We start from the raw sequence: 23,225 nt of genomic DNA on the forward strand, positions 1-23,225 counted from the left end.
GTGTTTCTGGATTATTATCCGTCATCAGTAGAGATTAGGCATGAAAATATTTGGGGTTGCTGAGCAGGCTGCCAAAGTCTTCTCGGGTCACAGTACCTCTCCAGGCGCGCAGGTGCCTCTCCACGAGCTTGTCAGCTCAAAGTGGCTCCTGAGCTCCAGGGTGCCCCTTCAGCACTGGGCACAGGGCCCTGACCTTAGAGCTCCTGAGTGGGTCTGGAACATGGGGGGGGGGCCCTCCATGTACTCTGCAGGGGCCCCCAGTCAACTTTGGTTACACCCCTGCGCAGCAGCATTGGCAATCCAACAGTTCTGGTACTGGATGTCAGCTTTTTCGCTTTGTCAATGCTTATTTTGTTTTAACTTTATTTTTTAATCAGCTGCCCAGGCAGTTGAAGAAGAATAAGAATGACACAACAACAGACCAATGGATAAAGAGATCTGGCTGAAAACCCCGGTAAGTATATATCATTTTACTAAAATAAAAAGGTCTTGGGTAACATGGAAAGGATGTGGTCTAAGGTCAGCGCTACCAGCTTTGGAACTGGGGATCCAGGTTTGAGTCTTGGCTTCGGCTTAACATCCTCTGATTCTGGGCAAATCACTTAATCTCCCCATGCCTTCCAAAAAACGAATATGTCCTTGTGTAACTTAACTGGTGCCCATGTAAAGTGCTCCAATACTTTTGGGTATAAAACTGCAACAACAAAGAACTAAAAAACAGACCTAAAAACAAGTCATTGTTATGTTAACTGAACCAAGGGTTTCTTTCAGCGGCTTACACGGTACCTCGAAACCCCGCAGCAGGCCTGGCAGCAACCTGAGTACTGCGCAGATGGCATGGCTGCAGCCCATGTTTGAGTAGGTAGTACTGTTTGTGCTGAAATGCAGGGGTGTGGCAGCACTGAGGGGCACACACCTACATCCCATGGTACAGGGGAGGGGAGAGATGCTGCAGAAGTTATCACTAGTATAGTGGACATTAATCAAGCGTACCTTTCTCTCTCACACAACACCCTGTGACAGAGGAGGGGTGCTCTGACTTGTAATCAGTGATTAATTTGAAGAAAAGTGCCAGGGCTCTTGTCGGGAGGCTATTGCAGCTTGCACCACACACTGCCCCTGCCATGCTGCCAATGATGGTAACAACACAACTACTATCACACTCCTACAAGTGTAACGATTTGGACTATTTCAGGCCCCCAAAGCTATAACATTGACTTGGGCGGCAGGTAATAGTATATATTGAATTAAGAGTTAACTGTTGTTTTGGTCACCTCTGAATTAGCCAGCCACTGCCATTTTGTGGCAGACTGTCACAAGCGCCAGTGCTGACAATCAAGTGCTGGTGCCGAGCACCGGAATCCACCGGCTCAAACTAAGCACTGCTTGTTATTATTGGTTCTACAGCCTTGTAACCGAGTGCAGTCCACCTGCAGTGCCAGCCCACCACTTCCATCCTTGTGACTGCCATAAGCGGCCATTTGTATCTCTGTGTTTTTTTAAAGGAGTCTGCTGTTTCAGAACAAGCCCTGGTTCAGCAGCAGCGCCTTTCACATCGGTACAAGCAAAACGTAGAGCATAACTTACAAATATACAAAAACCACATTTGCACTTTTGCGTGGAAGGTTAAAATAGTTGTTAGTACAAACTCGAGTAGAAAATATTAAAATTTTAGAAACAGATATCTACAACTGTCACCTTTTCATTTTTTCAGATTCAATAAACCAGCATTAATACTTAAAAATGATCTCCTTGGAGTTGAAAGGCGGAAGGGGTGCACCCTGTTCCAATGCTTGTGAGACGGCAAGGACAGCTGAAAGTCTATGTAATGTATTACAACATTTGTATAGCGCCTACTGCCTTTATGAGATGGGCTGAAGCGCTTGCCTACGTGGGTAGCACGTGTTACTTACACAGCTCAGAGGTACAGTGGTGCCCCTGCACTGTGGGCCTCCATCCCAAACATGATGCGGGTTCCAACAAGTTTAGGGTGCAGTGGAGAGTTGTAGGCTGGCTGCGCGGTTGAGGCGAAGCCTTCGACCCCCTAAAGCCACGGCCAGCAGGTGGAGAGGGTGGAGCCCAGACCTACCCCTCCCAAACTCCAAGAGAGCAGATGTTTTTGTACGGCTGATCCCACTGAGTAGAACTTTTCTCTCAGTGACAATGCAGGGGAAGGCCTGGCCCTGGGAGGAGGGAGAGGGCGGAGAGGAGGGGCCGAGGGGGCCTGTCCTGCCCATTGTCTACTCCTCAATAGTCTCGCGCTGTGTACACAGGCAGCTCCGTCCCGCCCTCCCATTGGCTGTCTGCAGCTCCAGCCTGACGCCATTGGCCGGCGAGTTCCCACAGGGAACATAAGTTTTGTGCCCTGTGTAGGAAGTTTTCAAAGAAGTAACTCTCTCCGGGCTGAGCACTCTAGAAGTCCGGAGGAGGAAGAAGACATCCGCAGCCAAGATGACTCTGTGCGGGACCTTTCTCGGTTAGTAAAACTCCCCTAACGCTTGTTTGTCAACTAATATTCGCCTTTCACAGGCATTCTTGCCTGTTGCAACCTGCAGGGTTGTGTGTTTGTTTCCTTTTCACTTGGTATTTGTAAACAAAGTGAAACTACACATATTTCTTCACGAGTCTTCTTCAGGTGGTGAACACCCAAAGAGCCAACCCCATCCCCAAAGAGCCAACCCCATCAAGTCTGACGGCTGGCACAGTCTCGCAGCTGCTGGTAGAAAAGGCAATTTGTGGGTTTCTGGACGCTTTGTTTTAGTTTTGTCAAATTTACGAACGGTTTAAACAGTGCATTTTGGAGCCGATGGCTCGCACGGTCGGACAATAGGAAGCGTCAGCACCTGCTGCCTGTCTCCATTGTCTGCGCGAACAAACGCTGGCAGTTGCCGCACGCTCTCCAAATGATGTTTTTAAAACTTGTGGAACACGGCAAAAAATACATTAAAATACTGCTTCTAGGGAAACAGCATAGAGAAGACGTGTTTCTGTGTGGGTGTGTGTTTCTGAGAGAGTTGTACTTAAAACAGGTCTAGTTTTTTAATAATAAAAAAACACGAACTTCCTGTGCGTAAAAAGTACAATATATATATATATATATATATATATATATATATATATATATATATATATATATATATATATATATGTATATATATATATATATATATATATATATTGTGTTACAAAACGTGATGCCTTTGAGCTTTGCTTTTTATTCACTAGGCCGTAAATGTAACGTAGGATGTGTTTCATACTGCATAGGATACAAGCCACGGTACATTAAACAGTTTTCACAGGAGAGAAAGTTCAGCCTAGTAAATCAGTACGTTTTGGAAGTTTAAACCTTCTCTGCTCTGGGAACTAAGAGCTGAGGGGAAGACAGTTTAGGAGAACCTGTGAACGCAGTGTGAATTTAAATAAAAGTGCCAAAGAACGGAGCCACACCCATCTCTAGTCTACATGAGAGTAAAGTACCGCCTAATCTGCTTTTAGTAAGGACTCGGAGCGCTGCTATTTCTCTTGGTTGCCAACTATTCCATTCCAACATTTGAATCCCAGGGCACAGTCTGAAATATTTTGTTGTGATACGTTTAGGGTAACCTGGTCCACAGGCATGAAGCAATGGTTTGAATAAAAAAATCTTTATTGTAACAATGTCTGACATATGAAGTACTTGAAACTGCAACAGGGTAGACACTTCATGTGGTAGCCCACTATACGTAGCAAGGTTTAATCTCCCTGTGTCCTCTACCTGCCCAGGATTTCATGGGTGTTTGAGCCTCGTGCTTTCTGCTGCTATTGTACAACAATCTCCAAGAAAATAGGAAAGATGCCAAATGCTATTTACATGTCCAGCGACATATGCTAAAAACACATATTTGCCAGCGTAGATGAAATAAGGGTTTACATTTATGTTGAAATGAAACAAGTTCAAGGAGTTAAGACTTTGTTGTGAACTCAGTATACAAATGAATGCTAATGGGAAGAACATATACTCCACTTGTGACGTGTTACAAGGGAGTTGAGGTTTATCTGTGGTGTCATAAAATGGCTCCCACCAAGACTGTTTAATGCACAAGTGATGGGAAGAGCTTGGGGAGGGAGACAAAGATGGGCTGAGTCTATCATTACTTAAAACTTTACTTATTTGTTAACTTCTTTGGAAGCTCCTTTCACAGTTGTTGCATTGTGGAACTTTCAACTCTGCGGCTAATTTAAAAGTAATTCCAAAGTACCGGCTGGAACTTTTTAGATACCGTAAGGATAGTTCTCTTTTGTGAGCTGTAGCTATGTTGGAGTAGCTACATGGTGGGTGTTGGACCCCAGTAGCTGTTTGAGAGTAGATGTGTTGGGTGAGTTGTAACTTGCTAGGCACCATGAGAATATTTATATTTTCTGACTTGTAACTCTTTGGCTATTTTGAGAGTAGATGAGTTGTACCTCTATCAGTCTTTATATAGTAAATATGTTGTGTGAAATGTTACTCTAGGTATGTTGAGAGTAGTTATGTTACTTTCGTTCGTTATAGAGTAAGTATGCTGTGTGAAGTGTAGCTCTGGTGAGAGTAGTTGTGCTACTGTTGTTCTTTATATAGTAAGTATGTTGTGTGAACTGTAACTCTTGCTATGTTGAGAGTAGTTGTGCTACTGTTGTTCTTTATATAGTAAGTATTTTGTGTGAACTGTAACTCTTGCTTTGTTGAGAGTAGTTGTACTACTGTTGTTCTTTATATAGTAAGTATGTTGTGTGAACTGTAACTCTTGCTATGTTGAGAGTAGTGTGGTACTGTTGTTCTTTATATAGTAAGTATGTTGTGTGAACTGTAACTCTTGCTATGTTGAGAGTAGTTGTGCTACTGTTCTTTATATAGTAAGTATTTTGTGTGAACTGTAACTCTTGCTTTGTTGAGAGTAGTTGTACTACTGTTGTTCTTTATATAGTAAGTATGTTGTGTGAACTGTAACTCTTGCTATGTTGAGAGTAGTGTGGTACTGTTGTTCTTTATATAGTAAGTATGTTGTGTGAACTGTAACTCTTGCTATGTTGAGAGTAGTTGTGCTACTGTTGTTCTTTATATAGTAAGTATTTTGTGTGAACTGTAACTCTTGCTTTGTTGAGAGTAGTTGTACTACTGTTGTTCTTTATATAGTAAGTATGTTGTGTGAACTGTAACTCTTGCTTTGTTGAGAGTAGTTGTGCTACTGTTTTTCTTTATATAGTAAGTATGTTGTGTGAACTGTAACTCTTGCTTTGTTGAGAGTAGTTGTGCTACTGTTGTTCTTTATATAGTAAGTATGTTGTGTGAACTGTAACTCTTGCTTTGTTGAGAGTAGTTGTGCTACTGTTGTTCTTTATATAGTAAGTATTTTGTGTGAACTGTAACTCTTGCTATGTTGAGAGTAGTTGTGCTACTGTTGTTCTTTATATAGTAAGTATGTTGTGTGAACTGTAACTCTTGCTTTGTTGAGCGTAGTTGTGCTACTGTTGTTCTTTATATAGTAAGTATGTTGTGTGAACTGTAACTCTTGCTATGTTGAGAGTAGTTATGCTACTGTTCTTCCTCATATAGTAAGTAAGTTGTGTGAACTGTAACTCTTGCTATGTTGAGAGTAGTTATGCTACTGTTGTTCCTCATATAGTAAGTATGTTGTGTGAACTGTAACTCTTGCTATGTTGAGAGTAGTTGTGGTACTGTTGTTCTTTATATAGTAAGTATGTTGTGTGAACTGTAACTCTTGCTATGTTGAGAGTAGTGCTACTGTTGCTCTTTATAGAGTAAGTATTCTGTGTGAACTGTAACTCTAGCTCTGTTGAGAGTAGTTATGTTGTGTGACCCACTACCTATATTGAGACCAGGTATGTTGTGTGAGCTGTACCTCTGTAGCTACTATAAGTGTAGTTATGCTGTGTGAACCCGTACTCTGCAACAACGTTGAAAGTAGCTGTGATGTACGAGCTTTAACTCTGTAGCTCCCAGTAGATGAGTTGTTTATGTGAGCTGTAACCCTTTAGCTATGTTGAGAGTAGTTATGCTGGGGGAGCGGAAACTCTGTAGCTCTGTTGATCACATGTGTGTTCTATGTGCGGTACCTCTGTAGCTACCGCAAGAGTAGTTATTCTGGGTGTACCGGTACTTTGTAGTTATGTTGAGTGTGAGCTGTAACTCCGTAGGTACTACGAGAGTAATGATGCAGTAAATCTGTAAATATCTTTTGATAGTAGTGTTGCTTGCCCTACAAATCTATCTAGTTTCAGAGCAGGAAAGATCCGTGAGCAGTTTTAAGAGTAGTTATTTTGTGTGAGCTGAACTTTGCAGTTTAAAAAAAAGTAGCTATGTTATTTGAGTTACAGTTCTGTATTTATCGTGAGATTAATTCGTTTGTGTTACTGCAAAGAAGTCGCAGACAAACTTTATAAGAGTGTTCTACACAATGTCTAAGTGCCTATAAATAGGGCGCATCAGGGCGTGTAAGAAGTGTTTGCCACAAGGAGGAATCAAGGCTCGCTATTGTTCGCACTGGGGTGGGGCGCTGGAGAATTTCAGCGGCTGCAAACTTTAAAAAACTCAAAAGGGAGAGTGAAAGAAAAGAAAGGGGCATTTGCAAACCTCTGGTGCTGTTTAAGTCAGAAAGAAAAGTTCTAAAGTTGCTCAGTGCGCTTCAGACAAAGGCAGCCTGTCTCCTCGGGGAGGGGGCAAGCCGGGCAGACAGCTCGCCAGCACAATGTCAGCCCGAGGCTTAGTAGAAGTTTTTTGTGTGTGGCAGCCCCATCTGCCAGGGGTCTGGGCTAGCCCGGCCCCTCAGCTGTTCCGTATACAATATTAATGCATGCCTCGGCCATTCAGCATATAGACAAGCCTAATTGTAGTCTGCGTCCCATCTGCATATAGGGCTTATAGACGGAGCCCCCGCCCAGCTGGGAACCGGAGACCTGGCCCAATTAGAGAACTTTCAGCCGGCCTGCCTAAAAGGACTTTGTTCACAAGACCTGCGACAAGCCCCAGACTTTGTACTTTTGGACATCTGTCCCTGTCTCTGCCTTATTTACATATATACGTTGCACGTTCAATACCCGCCCCATGCTAAACTTTTTAGCAGAGTTTAACAAACTTTATCTATGCTTCTGTGGTCTTAAATACCCCACATACTTTTATTATATTTTACATATATATTTTCAAATCACTATAATAAAGCATAGATTTTATTATACAACATAGTGTTTGAGAGAAAATATTTATGCGTTATAACTCTGCACCAAAAGTCTATTCATGCAATATAAAGATAAAAACTCTTGTAATTTACAATTTTAATCCTAATATCACCACAAAAATTATACTTTATGTGCATTTTACACACTTTTTGATATTTTATAACACTTGGAGCACGTTTATCGGCCACTTCTGTGATAAACTTATCAATGAAAGTGTATTTACATTGTTTAATCAAAATGTACGTTGCACGTTTAATGCTACAATTTACTGAGAAAAGTTTGTTTTTTAACACATTAGGTTCATTTTCCACTCCAATATTGTAACTCAGCTCTCCAGTCGTTTATTTGCCAACTCACTCACTCTTGTAAATTAGCATTAAAACTTTTTTTTTGATAATTCTAAGATCTTGCCATAAACGATTACTTTTACATTCCGTGTATTTTATTTTAATTGTTTTTATAATATAGAGATGCAATAATTTTCACTTCTATGGTATAACTTTGCAGCAAACATGTATTACCACAGTTTCAATACACATTTTATCAGTTCATATATAATTTACCAATAAACATATTTTGTTATTGTCTGTGTATTTCAAACTCACTTAAACTTTCTATAATACTCACAAAGCATATGTTCTACTTAAATTCTGTAAGTTTGCACAAAAAGTGCATTTATAGCATTTTCTTGAAAACCGTACCCAGTTACATATGGTTTATCTTAAGTCACCATTTGTCAAATGCTTAATTTCCCTTATAAAGTTTATAAGACTATTGTCAGCTTCGTTTGCCACTTCAATGTCATAACTTAGAACCAAAAATGCACTTTCATAGTTTTGTACCCACGTACAAGTTTTAATTTAGTGGTGTGAAGTGCAAGTCACTTCAGCACCATACATTCTCACACACAGGGTAATTATCATAAACATATTTTCAAGTTTCTTTTAGGCTTTGGAGGACACGCAAAGTTTGTCTCTAAACGTAGCCTTCTTTTTTCCATCAGTAGTTTTGGTTGTATTCGTAATGTGGCATGTATTATTTAAATTTGTCTTTAAGAGAAACAATTGTCTATACTAAACGTGTGTTACCACATCATTTTATCACACATAGACTTCACCAGGCAGCAAAAGTGTTTGAGGTGTTCGGATAAGTGCACAGTTAGACAGATATCCGCATGTCTGCATGTTTCCTTAGGGCTGGCTGTGCAACCCCCCCCCCCCCCAATCAGAGGCAGATACCCATGAAAGTTACAGACACTCAGAGCCTACAGATGTCATCTTTGTATTGACAGTTGTCTAACTAGCTTCGTGCACGCGAACCTCCGTGTGCTATATGTATTTCCACACTTGCAGCTTTTATGACAATGCAACGACATGAAAAGTTAATGCACAGTTACTCCTGCTTAAGAAAGGCCACATGGAGAAGGGCTGGAATGAGAGTGCACGGGCATTTTCTGGAAATAAAAAGAGTGGTATTTTGAGAGGAAGTGATGACATTCCACGGTAAGGTCATAGGGCGGTTGTGGCAAACAGAGCAGCTGTTCTTAAAGAGCGCACTTTATGAGCAGGGCCTGGTGTAGGCGCAGGTTGCAGAGCGGATAGCGTTTCAGGGGCAGGGGTCGGTGCAGGAAACTCCACCAGGTCGGGAACAGGGGCTGACGCAGGAGCAGGGTTAGTGAGAGTACTGTAGATGAGGCAATAACGTGGCCTCCAGGAGGAAAAGATGCCGGTGGAGGAACTCGAACTGAAGCAGGGACGGGGTCTGAGGTAGGAACGGAGACTGGTGCAGGAACAAGGTCTGAGGTAGGACCAGAGACTGGTGCAGGAACCAGGTCTGAGGTGGGTACGAGGTCTGAAGCAGAGGCAGTTCCAGGACAGACGGGAAACGGCCCCTGAGGCAGAAAAAGAGGCAGGAAGAGAGGACGGAGCCGAATGGCCGGAAGGTCACAGGTGATTAATGCGGGCGCTGGAGAAAGACAGAGAGAGGCCAGCCTACGAGCAGGGGCAGCTGAAAGAAGCTGCCACCGTGACGATGACAGAGCTGAGGGCCTCTCAGCCCGGAGCCTCTGCTCTCCAGCGTGGCCGAGGGAGCTGTCCGCAGTTGTGGTACTGAACTCTCGAGGCGCCGCCTCGGGCTGCAGCCAGGCTCTGCGTGGAGGATCTGGCTTTAGCACACTTGAAGCTGAATGAAGAGGCACGGGATAGGCATGCCTCCAGGCGTGCCCTGCCCCACAGTTCAGAGCGGGAAGGGACTAACAGATGCAAGGCCATGCTCGGTCCGATACGCTGGACCGCTGTCCACTCATCTCTTTTAGAAGCAACGCTGTGAGTTTGGCACTTACAGGTTATCTTTTTTGCAGTTTGTGCTTTCACCAAGGAAGGCGGACTCAAAAATCCACTTAGAATGATTCTAGTGAAGGGAACTGGTTGGCGTACCCCCATTCACCCTCCACCAGTTCACTATTAGAAGGGCGGGCAGACGTATGCCTGGAGCCCAAAGGTATGCCTGGGTTAAAACCCCTCCACAAAGGACTACAGGGGAGGTGCATGGTCTCTTTACCCCTGCATTCAGTGCCTGAAAGACCAGGCTTCTGGTTGTAGAATGCACCCTTCCACCCTCCACTGAAACCACCCAAGACTGAAGCCAGCTTTACAGCTGCGAGTGACTCTTCCTACTCATCTGGAAAGACGATAGTACACAAAGGCACGGGGCGCCATGACACTTTTCCAAGCGGCCATTACTTACAGCAGGAAAACCAAACAAGTGAATTGGAAGCAGGGGTGTGTGTCCAAGATCACAAAGTGAGCAACTGAGTGAAACTTCCCTAGTCCGTTCAAATAATGCTGTGTTGTTTCTCAGAAGGCAATGCCTGGAAAACACATTTTTTACATGTACTTTATAGTTTAACATTTATTTTAAGACCTTGTTGTTCACAATTTAGTTTCAAAACATGGAAAAGTGGGTAAATATGGGAAAGGCGGTCCCAGCGCTTACAGGAAACAATTAATTAAAACACCTATCAGCACTGCAATAGTGTAAACATTGTTTTTAATGTCGCAACTATCATGGGCAACAGCGATGCTTGCATGAATTGTCAATTAAATGGAAGGTCTCCTTTCATCCGACAAATCTCGGAAAACACCACTATTCGAGGTGGGGAAAAATGACGAGCTGTAGTTTCACAATATGTCCTGATATCGCAGGAGCTGTCCACACGTGTGGAATGTTGCAGTGTCCCATGTCATTCTATCGCAAGCTCCATGTGTAGTGCATTGTGGCATTTCTATAGAACGTTCCCATCTCTTCCTGGGGTCCCAAATCATTCACCAACTGTTTGAGTACGCAGTCACCCAAACTTCCAGTGCATGAATGACGAAAAGGTGTTGTCTGCAGTGTCATCATAAATACTAGAGCTGAGTTTTAGTATATTATGCGGCAACGCACCGTGACGTATGCAGTCAGTGCTATATAGGTTTGCACAACTTGCTTAGACAGGATGTTCTCAAGTAACAAACTATGCACCCCTACTGGTGACACAGTCTATCCCTTACAGGCAAAGCCACTGAGGCAGCGAAGGGACAAATTAAATAGATGGGTCGACTAAATTATGTGACAAGAAAATGAAAATTATGCTGCAATGTGGGGCATACTCTGGCGCCATTATTATCCCTCTAGTTCGTCATTTCAACACACAATAATATATAAGGTTCCCAAACGCTATCCAAAACACAAAGTTTTCCTTGGAAAGAAAAGTAGGCACCCATGCCAGATTCTATTTAAATGTTATTGGCCGACATATAATGATTTTTGTAGTTGTGTCTTTTGCTTTGTTTTTCATGTTTGTAACACCAGTTACACCGTATGCACCTAGAGGAGAACAGTTCTTAACCCTCGGATCCCCGTCACACCCGAGCGTTGGTAGATATACCACGAATTCTATCGGTATACCAGGAAACACTTTGCTTTTCGCCTCCGTCTTGTCCTTAGCACCGCCCACGGAAAATCACCTCCTGCCGGCGATTTAAAGCCAACATAAAACCGGTTCAAACTTGACGGACGCTGCCATTTTTTTTCTGCAGGGTGTGGGTCTCTCCGATCACTTTTAAAATTAAACGTGATGCCTTTTGTGACAAGAGGCACCGGGCCATGGAAACGGGTTATTGTGGTGCAGGTTGTGGGGGAGGGGGGTTGCCTTCCCTCACCCATCCATAAATATTGCAGGGCACTTTCTCCTGGGCCGCCTCCCCCTGTGCAGCTGTCACCTCCTGCTTGATGCGATTACAAATTATTGGACTGTACCACGAGGAGGCAGATCGTAGGGGAGGCAGGAAGGAAAGGAAGAGCCCGCTGACAACTGCAAACATCATCACTCCTTTGTGTATCCCCTCCCTCCACACACGCAGAATAACTGAATAACTCCCAACATGCTCCGGTATCAATAATGCATCATGCGGAGTGCAGCGAGCCCCTTCTGTTCACTGGGGCGCTGGGGAGGGTGAGCGTGGGCAGGAGGGGGACCCCACTCTCACTACAAAACGTCAGCAGCCCCCACCCTCCATTCCATATACAGTAAAATGCATTTCACCTCCCAGAGTAAACAGATCTCTTGCAGGCCCCGGGGGCTGCTGGGTAGTGTATTTACAAGAGCAGCAGCCCGCCCCTCCCCCCACCTTGCCATTTCTATTAATGAGAGAGCATCGCGGGAGGGGTCGCGGGGGGAGAGACTGCCTTCAGCACGGGTTTATGAGTTTACCAGCACGGTGCGAGAAGCAGGTAGCACGGCTGATTCACAGCCGTGAATAGTGCAGGGAGTGTGTGCCCCCCCCCCCCCTCAGCCCCCACGGACACTGTGTACGCGTGCTCCCCGTGATGTCACTCCGGAGAGGGACGGACAATAGCTGAGGGGAAAGGTAAGTCAGCAGTGACTCCATCCGTCACAAAAGCAGGCAGGAGGCTGGGCTGCCGCCTCCCCGGTACCTTGGACAGCACCAGCTGGGAAGGACACGCTGCGCGCCCTGCCATTGGCGGCGTCTGTTCACAGCAAGGCGACCCTCCCACACTCAGGGATGCCTCAAAAATCGAACTGATCCCACAACTGGGGTTCTGCACTTTCATCGTTTTTGTCCATTTTTGATTTTGTTTGTTTTTTCCTTGTGATTCTGGGTATGCTGGGAAAGCGACCAGAGAGAACGCCGAGGGGGGTAGAGCGGGCTCTCAAGGAACTCTGAAACTTTCCGCCTCTTCTCTCGCCTGGAGCAGCTGAGGGTGTCGCAGCTCTGTGGACACTGAGTAGGGGGAAGCCCCCGGCCCCAGTTTCCGGGGAGCCCCAACCCCCAACTTCTATTGGGAGCTCGGCCTTAAGGACTGGAAACAACAAGGCTGGTAGTCCTAGCTGACACTTATTTCGCCCTGGACATTTCCTGATAAGAAGGTGCGTGGTTATAAATATTTTTTGAGGGTGCGCGTGCGTGTGAGCACGCTTGAATGGCCTGTTATAATTAAAGGGTTTGTTGTGAAATGTGCGTGTTATGGCTCTGTGACATTGGTGCATAACTGTCATTGTTTTATGAGTGATTGTGTGTTTGTTCCATGATATTGACCCATGTATGTGTGTCGTTGCTCTGTTTGTGTGTGCATATATCTGTGCATGTGTGTGCACGCGATCTGTGTCTGTTACAGTCCCAGGGGTTGAAGTTGTACTATGCTGCTCAGTGGACGTTGGTTTAAAGGTCACTGCCGTGGACCGCGAGCCACTCCCTCGGCGCCGACCCTCACTCTGTTGCATAATATCACGTTGTTCCGCATAACCATAAAGTGAGCCCTTGCCATCGTTAGCAGCGTTGCGGGTATCTTAAGGTGAAGTTTACTCTACATTCTGAAGTTTAAGCTCGGCTCTGGGCTTGCACAGCAGCGCTCAGGGGGTTAAAGAACATTGCTTTCTCGGTAGGAAGGCGTCCATCTTGATTTTTTTTAAAGAAGTTGCAACGGGGTGTCATGATAGTCTGCCTTTAACACGCTAACACGCAGCAGGACCTCGAAGGTGTGTTTAGAATGGATTTGTGCTTTGCCTCTACCGTGTACAGAAATACACAACACACACTGCACAGATAGTGCGGTGTTTGTGATGCTGATTTCACATTCACTTGATCTTGATGCAGGGTTGAAGTTGGAATCTGTTTTTATGCCACAGAGGTGTTTTGCCATTAATACATTTCAGAGTTTGACGCAATCAACTGCACTGTCTGTCTGCATGTTTATGATGTGTGTTATGAAAACGCTTACCGGGCCGAGTAACATTTGTAGCTGCTTTAAAAGTTGCACGTTCAGCGTCGTCCTCCATCACAACGCATAGGTGTGGAAATATAAGACTAGGTTCAAGTCTATTTTCAATGTGCAGTTTATGTTGAGTTTGTAAACATGTATTTTACAGTGAAATGACGTCTTTGACTTCGTGCCAGAGTCTGTTATGTACTCTGATGCAAACGAGGTGCACAGTGTATTAGAGTTTCTTCGTCGCCAATGTTGTATTTCGATGCTTCCCCAGGGGGAATATGGCCAGTGGCCTTCCAGGGGGCTGAACTTCACACTGCATGGCTATGGGTGGCAGTCTTATTGTGGGGTTTCTTTCAGCCGCTTTTAGATCTGGCCAACACAAGCTTTGCACATCTATTCCGCTGATTGAGGACCTCATCTGTCACCAGTTTCGTGTCTTCCATATGCACTGGTCTCTAATTAATGGCACACAAAAAAAGCCGAACACAGTAATTTGACTTCACACGTGTTTTGTCCATTGTGCTGTCATAGAAACCCGAAGACGGAAGCGTCTCGGGTTCCTTTGTATGGGAACTTTCATTGTTGCTTCAACAAGGACATCGTTTTTGTGTTGGTCCATGCTGCAGTCAGCTGCTTTAGAGGCCTTTCCTACCTCTCAATATCTGACTGCTAATTAATGTTTTCTATGTGCATCAATTACATTTACCATTTTCATCAATTTGATCTATTTCCCATCTGATCATTACCAAAAAGTAGTGAAAAGTTGGCTTTATCATAAAGTGTTGATATTTTTTTATTCCTGAACCATTTCTAACAGAGACAGTGTTTTTTCATTCAATTTACAACACCTCAAAACTCTCTGAAGTGCCACTTTTAAGGCAGGCTCTAGACTGCTCCAACTCAATCCTAGGATCTGAATTGCCGAGAAACATCGTCAACAGCAAATTTACACCTGACAATAAATATTCTTTTGAATCCCTATTTTCTGATCATTTACCAGCAGTGCCCATTGTAATTTTAATCGTGGTAACATTGCAGCACAGCCTGCGCTGCAAGTTTATATGTATTCTTACACACAGCATATTACGTAATTACTTCTAAATTATGCAGTAGCCTATACATATCAGTTTCTGGCAAATAACCTTGCGTAATCAACAAACAGTGATAAAAAATGACCAGAATCCACCAGGTTTAGTCTACCCTCAAGGCATGCTGTCAGTCTTGCACACATGAACGGAACCAAGAACGCACCCCAAATTCGCCTCATTGCCAAAGTTGTTGCAGCTCTCAGTATTTTGCCTTTTTGGGCTCTTGCACAAAACTAAACAAAAAGTGATGAATCAATTGCTTACAGTAAAAGTTTGCATGCAATTGGAATAAATAATTAGTTTCTTAGAATATTTTATCCACAAATGGCCAATTGTGCATCGTACAGAAACAATTATGGAGCACCAAACTACAGCTTAACAGTAAAACAGGTTTCACTTAAGGAGAACAACTCTCTCAAACATCAAAGCATGACATTTATTCTGAGACCATAAGTAGGACGGCTCAGAGTGTCAATGAACTTACTGTAGGTGTTTGTGTGCGACTTGTAAGACACAGCCTTTAACCCGTGAACTGTATAGTCAGTGTTTGGCCCTTTTGACTGTGACTTTCGTTTAGGTAATGGTTATATCTATTAGTCAAGTGACTGGACATACACCAAATTTGAGCTCTATTTAATTCTTACACCGCTATAAGTCTTCTTTTCATAAAGTATGTCACAGACACACCCGAAGAGTCCTCAGAACCCTTTCAAACAGCTGTACAAAACTTTCTACCTAAAAATGTGAATGTTTCCAACACAAATAACACACAGATCCTGTAGACGTGTTCTAAAGTTTACAGATTGGATTTGAACAGACTCCTGCCTCAATTTAGCAACAGTTCAACACAACCCTTTACAATAACTCTTTTGAAGATTACTGAACCCAAGCGACTGAAACATTTATATGTAGGAAGAAAGCTATTAAAGTGTAGAAGGGCACGATACACAAACTATGCAAATACAATAAGGATTGACCTTAAATTGAACCTTAACGCAATGTCATAACACACCCTAAATCCCCAATGACTGCATCACTTACTCCAATGTACCAATATTGTGTGCCTCCATGACTCCCTTGCTGTAATATAGTTAAATATCCAAGGTATCTTGATGGAGGGTGCCCTGTACGTGGAATACAAACAGACTAATCCACTGTGACAGTCCAGAACATGTGTAAATGATGCAGAGGGTTGAAGGTCAGAATTTAAAAATATGCTTTTTAGTAGATATACATTTAGTAAATGTATTGAGGTCTGATATTCATGGAACAAGGCCATATTAACTTTAAATTACTTAAAAGAATGAGGGTTGACACATTGTTCTCCCTTAAATTGTTTATAACAAATGTGAAACACAGTGTTCAGCCAATGGAAATTGGGTGTGCGTGGGCTGGCGCTGTCAGGCTAGAGTTTGGCAGGAAGCTGTCACTGGCCAGAGCTCACTGCAAGCAGGCAGATAAAAAACCATTGTAAATCATGTTTTATGCATTTTCTTTACTCTTATTTGTTCGAGCCTGACTTGCCCCATCAAATCTGAGGTTTTACCAGAGATAATTGCCCTCGCGTTTCTTTAGAAGCCCCGAGGCCATCAACTCAGTGGCAGCTTCTGGGCAACTAGCTGCCTTTTGAGCTAAGAGTTTTTGTCATCAACCTCTAATTAAAATACAGAATGGTGCTGTCGGCCAATCGGCTCTAGCGACTCACTGCTGGGAGAGTCACAGCTGCTGCTGGGGGATGGGAGGCTGCTAAGAGCATCATCCCCAGAAAGAGAAAGGGAGGACACTCTACAAAAGAAGTCCACACGGCAGGGAATATCCACGTGTGACATGCTGCAGACCTACCAGCCCTAGAGCGACACCAGGATGTCGAAACATCTCATGTTTTCTCTGTGGGCTTAATTCACAAAATCATTTGTGTATTTTACATGCGTGAAAGGTTAAAGGTTAACCCTGGACACCCAGCTCCTCATTCACAAAATTAATATACATCGAGGAGATTGTGCTCGTGTGTGCAGAAAATCCTGACATGGTGTGGAGTCATCCAGAGTAGTTAAGTCTGACAAAGGGTGGGGAAATGTGTTTTCACCTGCCATGGTCATAAAGGCAGAAATGAAAATGTGGAGAACACCACAAAATAATTCCTATTGGCCTTCCAATAGTAATTATACTCTAAGAGTACACAAATGTGAAGTAGCCGAAAGCAGGCTTCAGTTAACCTTTTTGGGCAAAGAAGTCATACAGTCAGGCCCATTGGAGTTATGCAGCATTTCCCGCATATATATGAATTTGCTACATTTTCCACATACTTCATGATTTTTTGTATAATTGACTCCCAACCCTCTGCCTTCACCTCTTACCACGCCACTCTACAGCCAAAAGCACTGCAACATACCCTGGTACCCTCCCCTCAAAACACTGCCACCTATCCCAAAACACAGCCCTGTATATTGCCCTTTCCCTGCCACAGTACCTCAAACAAGAGTCTAGAGCACAAAAAGATCAAAAGTCACAATAAAAAAGCTCCAAAAGTGGTTATTGTGCAATGGCAGGCTCTTTACAAAAGGTGATCTAATTACTTTTTAGTTTATTATTGTTCTATCCAAGTCTTAAACTGTTGTCGAAATGACAAATAACAAACTAATGCCTTCATAGACAGTGACACATGAAGTCGCATAGTTTGCCTTTTCTTGCCGTATACTTTTTTTTCTTCTCTGCTACATAGTGTGGCCCTCCTTTGCTGCATAATTTCAGTGGCCCTTCATATAATCCAATGCTCTCCATAAAGTGAAGGAGGGAGTTGAAAAATGTACACGTTCACGTGCTTCTTGAGCATTCTCATGGTTGCGTATTGTCCACTATATTTACACCATACAGAAGTAGAGATGGAATTGTTTGACTTTTGGTGACTTTAAAAAACATAACAAAACTTCACAGAATAGCATGAGTGTAAACATCATACTACTATGACTTTTTCAGTGAATCAGATCCTATGTCGGTTGCTATCCACAACTTTTCAAAACTACGCAGAAACTTACCCTATATAGGTAACTTCCATCCGGCAGCTATTAGACTTCACTTGTATTTCACTTTCTATATTACTGCTGCTAATGGGGCTTCTATTCGAAGAAGTTGGACTCTTTATAGTCAACAGGATCCAGTGGTGAACTTGCCTGGGGAATAGCCTCCACTGTACTTCAGATTCAAGGCCTCGCCATCCTGAAGAGGTTGTGGGAAAGCACACACTGACCGAAAATGGCTGAAAATCTGAGCAAATCCTACTAACCTCATCCGCAGGACACAAATAAAATAAAAAATCTTTGCAAAGGTAGTCATAACTGAAACACAATGCATCAGTAAGTAAGTTAAGGACATGTGAAATAACTGTAAACAGGTACATGTAACATGAAATGATGGATTGTACACAGGTGAAAAATGTGAAAAATGTCAAATTATGCATACGAGATGTAAAACAAAAGTACATTGTACAAATGTACATTAAGTAAAGAAACTCAACTAAATGTATAGTGAGTCGAAGGAATAGGACGTTTGTGTGTATGAAGTAGAGGAGACCCTAATAAATGAATGTTAAGTGTAGAAAACATTTAACCAATGAAAAAATATGGACTAAGAGTACAAAAAATAGAAGAGAAATGATAAAGTGGCATATATTAGAGGGCGAAGTAAGTAAGGTATATTAAGTATAAAACATGTATTTGTGTACATTAAGTACACAATTACAGGAAGTGAAAAACATACATTAAGTTCTGTAAACAATACATATGTGTATGTTAGCTGTGGAAACAAAATTTGTATATATTAGGTAAAGTTTTATTATTAACTAAGTGCCCTTAATCACATGAAAGTAAGGGTGTGTAAAAGCAAGGGGCACAGGAAACATTAAGCCTATGTCACGTACTTTAGAAACCAGGTACCGATTAATTAAAGAAGTGTTTGTTAAATACAGGCCGAACTAAATACATTAAGTGACTTTCAAGGCGTTAAGTATAGAAAACATGGAATCGGTGTATGGTAAATAAGACCAAAACAAAATATGTTAGTTCATTACAAAAAACAAGATAAATATGTATCAGGTAATTTAAATACAAATCTAATGTATGTTAAGGACAGATAATAGTGAACATATGTAAATGTGCATCAGGTAATGGAAATACAAAATTAATGTATGGTACGGGCAGATTATCGTGTACATATGTACATGTGGTGCAAGAAATATGAAACTGGTATATACTTATTACAAACATCCTGAAAAACTGTTACAGTTATAGGAAATAAGTGTCTGTTATGTACCCAGAGGATGAAAGTGTACATTACATGCAAGAGAAATTAAATAAAAGTAAATGATGTACACATGCCATGAAAGGTGCACATCATAGGCCAGAGATATTTAAAAAGTGTAAGTTAGGTACATTGTGCAATAAAATTGCAAGTGAAAATAAGTGTACGTTTAGTAAATGAAGCATGAAATACGTATGGAAAGCATGGGCACATGAACAATGAGTGTGGTACATTGAATAAACAATATTTAAAGTAAGTTCATGAATCATCAAATATGTATGCCTTACATTAAAAGAACTTGTACCAAAAAACATTAAACTGTTTGTGAGATATACAAACAAATGAAATTCATAGGCAGTAAGTCAAAGAAACGTGAGTTAAGCATATACACAAGTAGTATATTTCGGAAAACCACACGGAATACTATATATATGTATATATAGTATGTTACTTATTGTAACAGTATATAAATATATATATCGTTACAATAAGTGCATGAAACTTGAAATACGAGTTAAGCGCAAGAAAATGTAAATAATTGTACATTATGTAAAGAAGACATGGGGCACGTACGTGCACACTATGCAAAAAAAAAACTGAAACTGAAGGGATTGTTCAGTGGCTAAAGGAAACCAAAAAGAGTCCTTAGTCACAGGAAAAGTAAAATAAGTATATGTCCCATACTAAAAATGTGATATAAGTTAATGTTTCATAAAGGAAGCATAAGTATGGTTTCTGCTTTTTGCAAGGTGGTTTGCTGTCAGGTTATATTAGGCAAACGTTTGCTATTTTCTTGGATTGTTGCTGTATAGTTATTTCATCTGCCTTCGGACGTTGTTTACTATTTACTGTTTGGTATTTTGAAACTGGGGCAGCTTCTGAAACCTATAAACTTTGTGTGGCTTCCACGTCTTGTTTCAGTTTCCATTACATCAAGGTTGTTTGGTATCAGTCACCCCCAGACTTTGTTACTCTCAATGTGTGTCATGTGCATCACATTATCTAGTTTGAGTAGGGTGCACCAAATATTTTATTTTTGTTTAATCGTGGTATGGTATGGTTGGACCACATAGTGCACGGTATATCTCATTGGAAAGACTATACAGCCTTTGGGGGTTGAGGTGCAGTGCAGACCTGTTTCTCATTGCATACTGAGAAGAATGTGGGTGTTTTTGAGGATATGTCTGTGTTTTTTTTTATATGGAGCTCTGTAAGCCTCCATTTGGGCCCAATGAAGATCTTTTAAAAGCTATATGTGAGCCTTTGGGTGCCTTGTGAAGGCCTTTTAAGGCGAAGATGATTTTGGTGAAATGTGTTGGTCTTTCTGGGTTATCTACAAGTCTTTTTGGAAATTCCAAAGCCTGCTTTGGCTATTTGATAGTTTGCCCAGGTTATGTGAGGGCTAAGTGTGGCTAGCAATGTCGGATTTACCTTTGTGGGGCTAGCTGGTGGCACATACGGTGTTTGTTGAGAGCTATTTGGAGGTCTCAGGGCTGGGTGATGATTTGTTTGGGCCGATGTTCTGGTCTGGTAGTGTCTGTACGAGGGATTAGTGATAGTATGTCGGGTCAGATGAGGTTTTTACATTTTTAACACTTAATGTGCCTCTCATTTCTGGTGATGAGCAGTGAAGTGGCCCAGCAATCCCTCTTTCTCCAACCTTTGCCCTCTTCTGTCAGGCGTTCTTTATGGCTGGGGGTCGCCTGCTCCCAGTCAGGTTTTTGTTTATGGCTGGGGGTCTTCTGCTCCCCGGTTCCTTCTCTAATGAGTTTGTCCATTGCTAATTTCAATGGGTGACCAAGGGTCCCTGAATAAGGGGGTCTGAGTGAGGGGTGGGGGACAAGGACTGTCCCAGCAGGGCCAGACCACTCCAATCTTGGGAAACAAAGCAAGTAATTATCCCTGGAAAGAAGCCAGCTGAGTTTAATGGGGGACAAGGCAATAACCAGCCCACGTGCCTCGGCCGATGCAGGAGTCATGGCCTACGTGCACGACAGCAAAGGGGGCGGGCAAAGGAAACGCACACGCAACAATCAAAAACAACCACAACAGGCCCAGTTACATACCCAGGACTCCCTGAGCCTCGGCCAGAGAAGGTATCAAACAAATCTAAGTAGTATGGTGAAATCACTGTTAGAAACACACAACCTAACTTGACCACAACCAAGGCACAAACATCAGAGACTTGAATAGATCAGAAGCCACTGAAAGCACTGTGCAGAGCAGCAGGCGGAACAGGGAGAGGGATGAAGTGGACAGTTTCAGAAGCATGCCCAGCCACACTAGTTGCAAACACAAACGCGGAGGATCATGGGGATAAACATGCAAAAACAACCATGTACACAAACAACAAATCACAGACAATTATAATCTCGGTCATACAACCCAAACAAGAGTACAAGTAGTGATAAACGCCTAAAAACCCTCACACATACCTAATGTCAGAAAGACACTATAAAATACTAGCAAAAACAGAAAAAGAAACGCTATACTGACCAGCCACAAGAATTCACACACGTATTCACACAGAACAATAAGTATATGACACTGTCATGGATATCAAGACAAAAATAGACACACAAACACCAACACAAGCACACATAGATGCAATCACAGACACACACGCACATTTGCATACACTCACACAACCCTTTCCACAATTAATCAGATGCTCACAGTCACACTCTCACAAACTGATGCACAACACAAACACACAGACAGAGCAGACACACAGCGAACATTTAAACAAATCCATCTATGCAAAAACACAAGCACACCCACACAAACAACAAAGGCAGATGTGTACACACACGTGCACACAAATAACTGGCACAAATGAACTAAAAAAACACAAAAGCACAGAGACAAAAAGGCACCAAGAGACACAGTTACAAACACAAAAATCTGCAGAGATTGTGTACCCAAAGAATGTTTGGTCCCAACAGCAGGTAAGCCAAGCAAAGTCAACGGTTGCAAACAAGGGATTTAGAGGGTATTCATTTCACAAGAGGTGAAAGGTCAAATGTTTCCAGAAAACCCCCACTGCCCCTCACATGGCCCAGCTAGCCAGTCCGTGGCCTCCGAGCTGGGGATCGATACCTTCCCAATATGCTGCGCTCTGTTATCATCAGCCTGTGTTAACACTGCGAGTGGGTCAGCTCGGCGCATCTGTTCGCTTATTTACACCCACACAAATCAATTCACGGACAGGGACCGCATTATGCAGCTTTCACGGAAACGCTAATCCAGCCCAGTGGGGGCCACCCTGGCTGCAAACGAGTTTTCATCAAAGTGAGGCAACAGCGAGAGTTCTCGGAGGACCAGCGGCAACACGAGTCCCTGCACCCGTGGTGGAGACGGCTTGGGGGACAGGGCGCCATTTAAATGCCCTGCATCAATATTATTGATGAGAGGCACGTGGGCGTGCTTGTGTACCACTAAAAACAAACCTAATAGCAGTAAGGTACCACACCGAGTACAGAGATGTGGGCGGAGCATCATTTCAGGGACTACTGCCTGGGCAAGTGTGGAACGGAAAGGCCCGGGACGGGTGTGTGCAGTGGTCTCGGTGCTAGATTGGGTTTGGTGGAGCTGTGCGTGGAAGTGGGATGGCTGTGTGGGCGTGGTGGTAGGTGGGGAGAGGAAAGAGTTATAGCTGAGGCAAAGGGGAGCAGATGAAAGACTGGGAAACTAATCAGGCCGAGGGAGAATAGCGGTGGGAGGCGCATGAAAGGACGCAAGCTTTGTCCTACGGATGGATGTTGGCAGAGCCGGACAGAACTTGGATTCCACCGGGCATTTCCCCGGTCTGCAGGTACAGAGAGGCCGGCCTGACATGACCACACATACGGCTTCCCACACACGGAATCAAGCGGCCATAGGCGATAAGGCGGGCTCAGGTTCCAGGCATCTGTGCTTCCGCAAAGGCTCCGTTTTCATGACCCTGGTGAATCAATGTTTCATGCGCATTTTAAATGCCAGCGCTGACCAATAGCGGGCAGGCACGAGCCAGTGTTCCGGCATCCATTCCTGGAAATGACATAGATTACACGGAACCAGCTGAGCGTTCCCGGGACCTGGCCCAGCCTCGCCTCCATTCCCAAGCTCGCTTCGGACATTTTGAGAGTAGCTCTCCCCTTGCCTCCCTCCTCCCAGCCTACAATCCGACAACCTGGTCCCCTGCCCCTATTCTACTCTGTCGCTTAGCAACACCGCATCCCGCAAAGCGTGCTCCAAGAGCAGTCAGGCCTTTCAGCTCGGCATGGACACTGGCATTTACAAAGGTGGATAAAGCAGAGACCTTTCGTCCCGGGTGCGCAGCGTTGCCCATTCCTAAACAGCACCACACCTGTTAGA

At 43.3% G+C, this 23,225-nt stretch overlaps 1 protein-coding gene across 5 annotated transcripts in view; it reads left to right on the plus strand.

The window, feature by feature from the left end:
• Nucleotides 1-2,382: 2,382 nt before the first annotated feature.
• The window catches only part of MYT1 (myelin transcription factor 1), a 133,338-nt gene continuing 112,495 nt past the window's right edge, over nucleotides 2,383-23,225 (plus strand). For 4 of the 5 annotated variants that reach the window (XM_085619670.1, XM_085619672.1, XM_085619673.1 and 1 more), the window contains exon 1: nucleotides 2,383-2,476. In XM_085619670.1, coding sequence (XP_085475796.1) covers nucleotides 2,452-2,476 — 25 coding nt within the window. In that variant the 5' untranslated portion in view covers nucleotides 2,383-2,451. Of the gene's footprint in view, nucleotides 2,477-11,673; nucleotides 12,644-23,225 lie in introns of those variants that run through there. The other variant, XM_085619674.1, reaches the window with a different exon arrangement.

The sequence above is a fragment of the Triturus cristatus genome, chromosome 7 (genome assembly GCF_964204655.1).
Source record: "Triturus cristatus chromosome 7, aTriCri1.1, whole genome shotgun sequence".
Classification (NCBI taxonomy): Eukaryota; Metazoa; Chordata; class Amphibia; order Caudata; family Salamandridae; genus Triturus; species Triturus cristatus.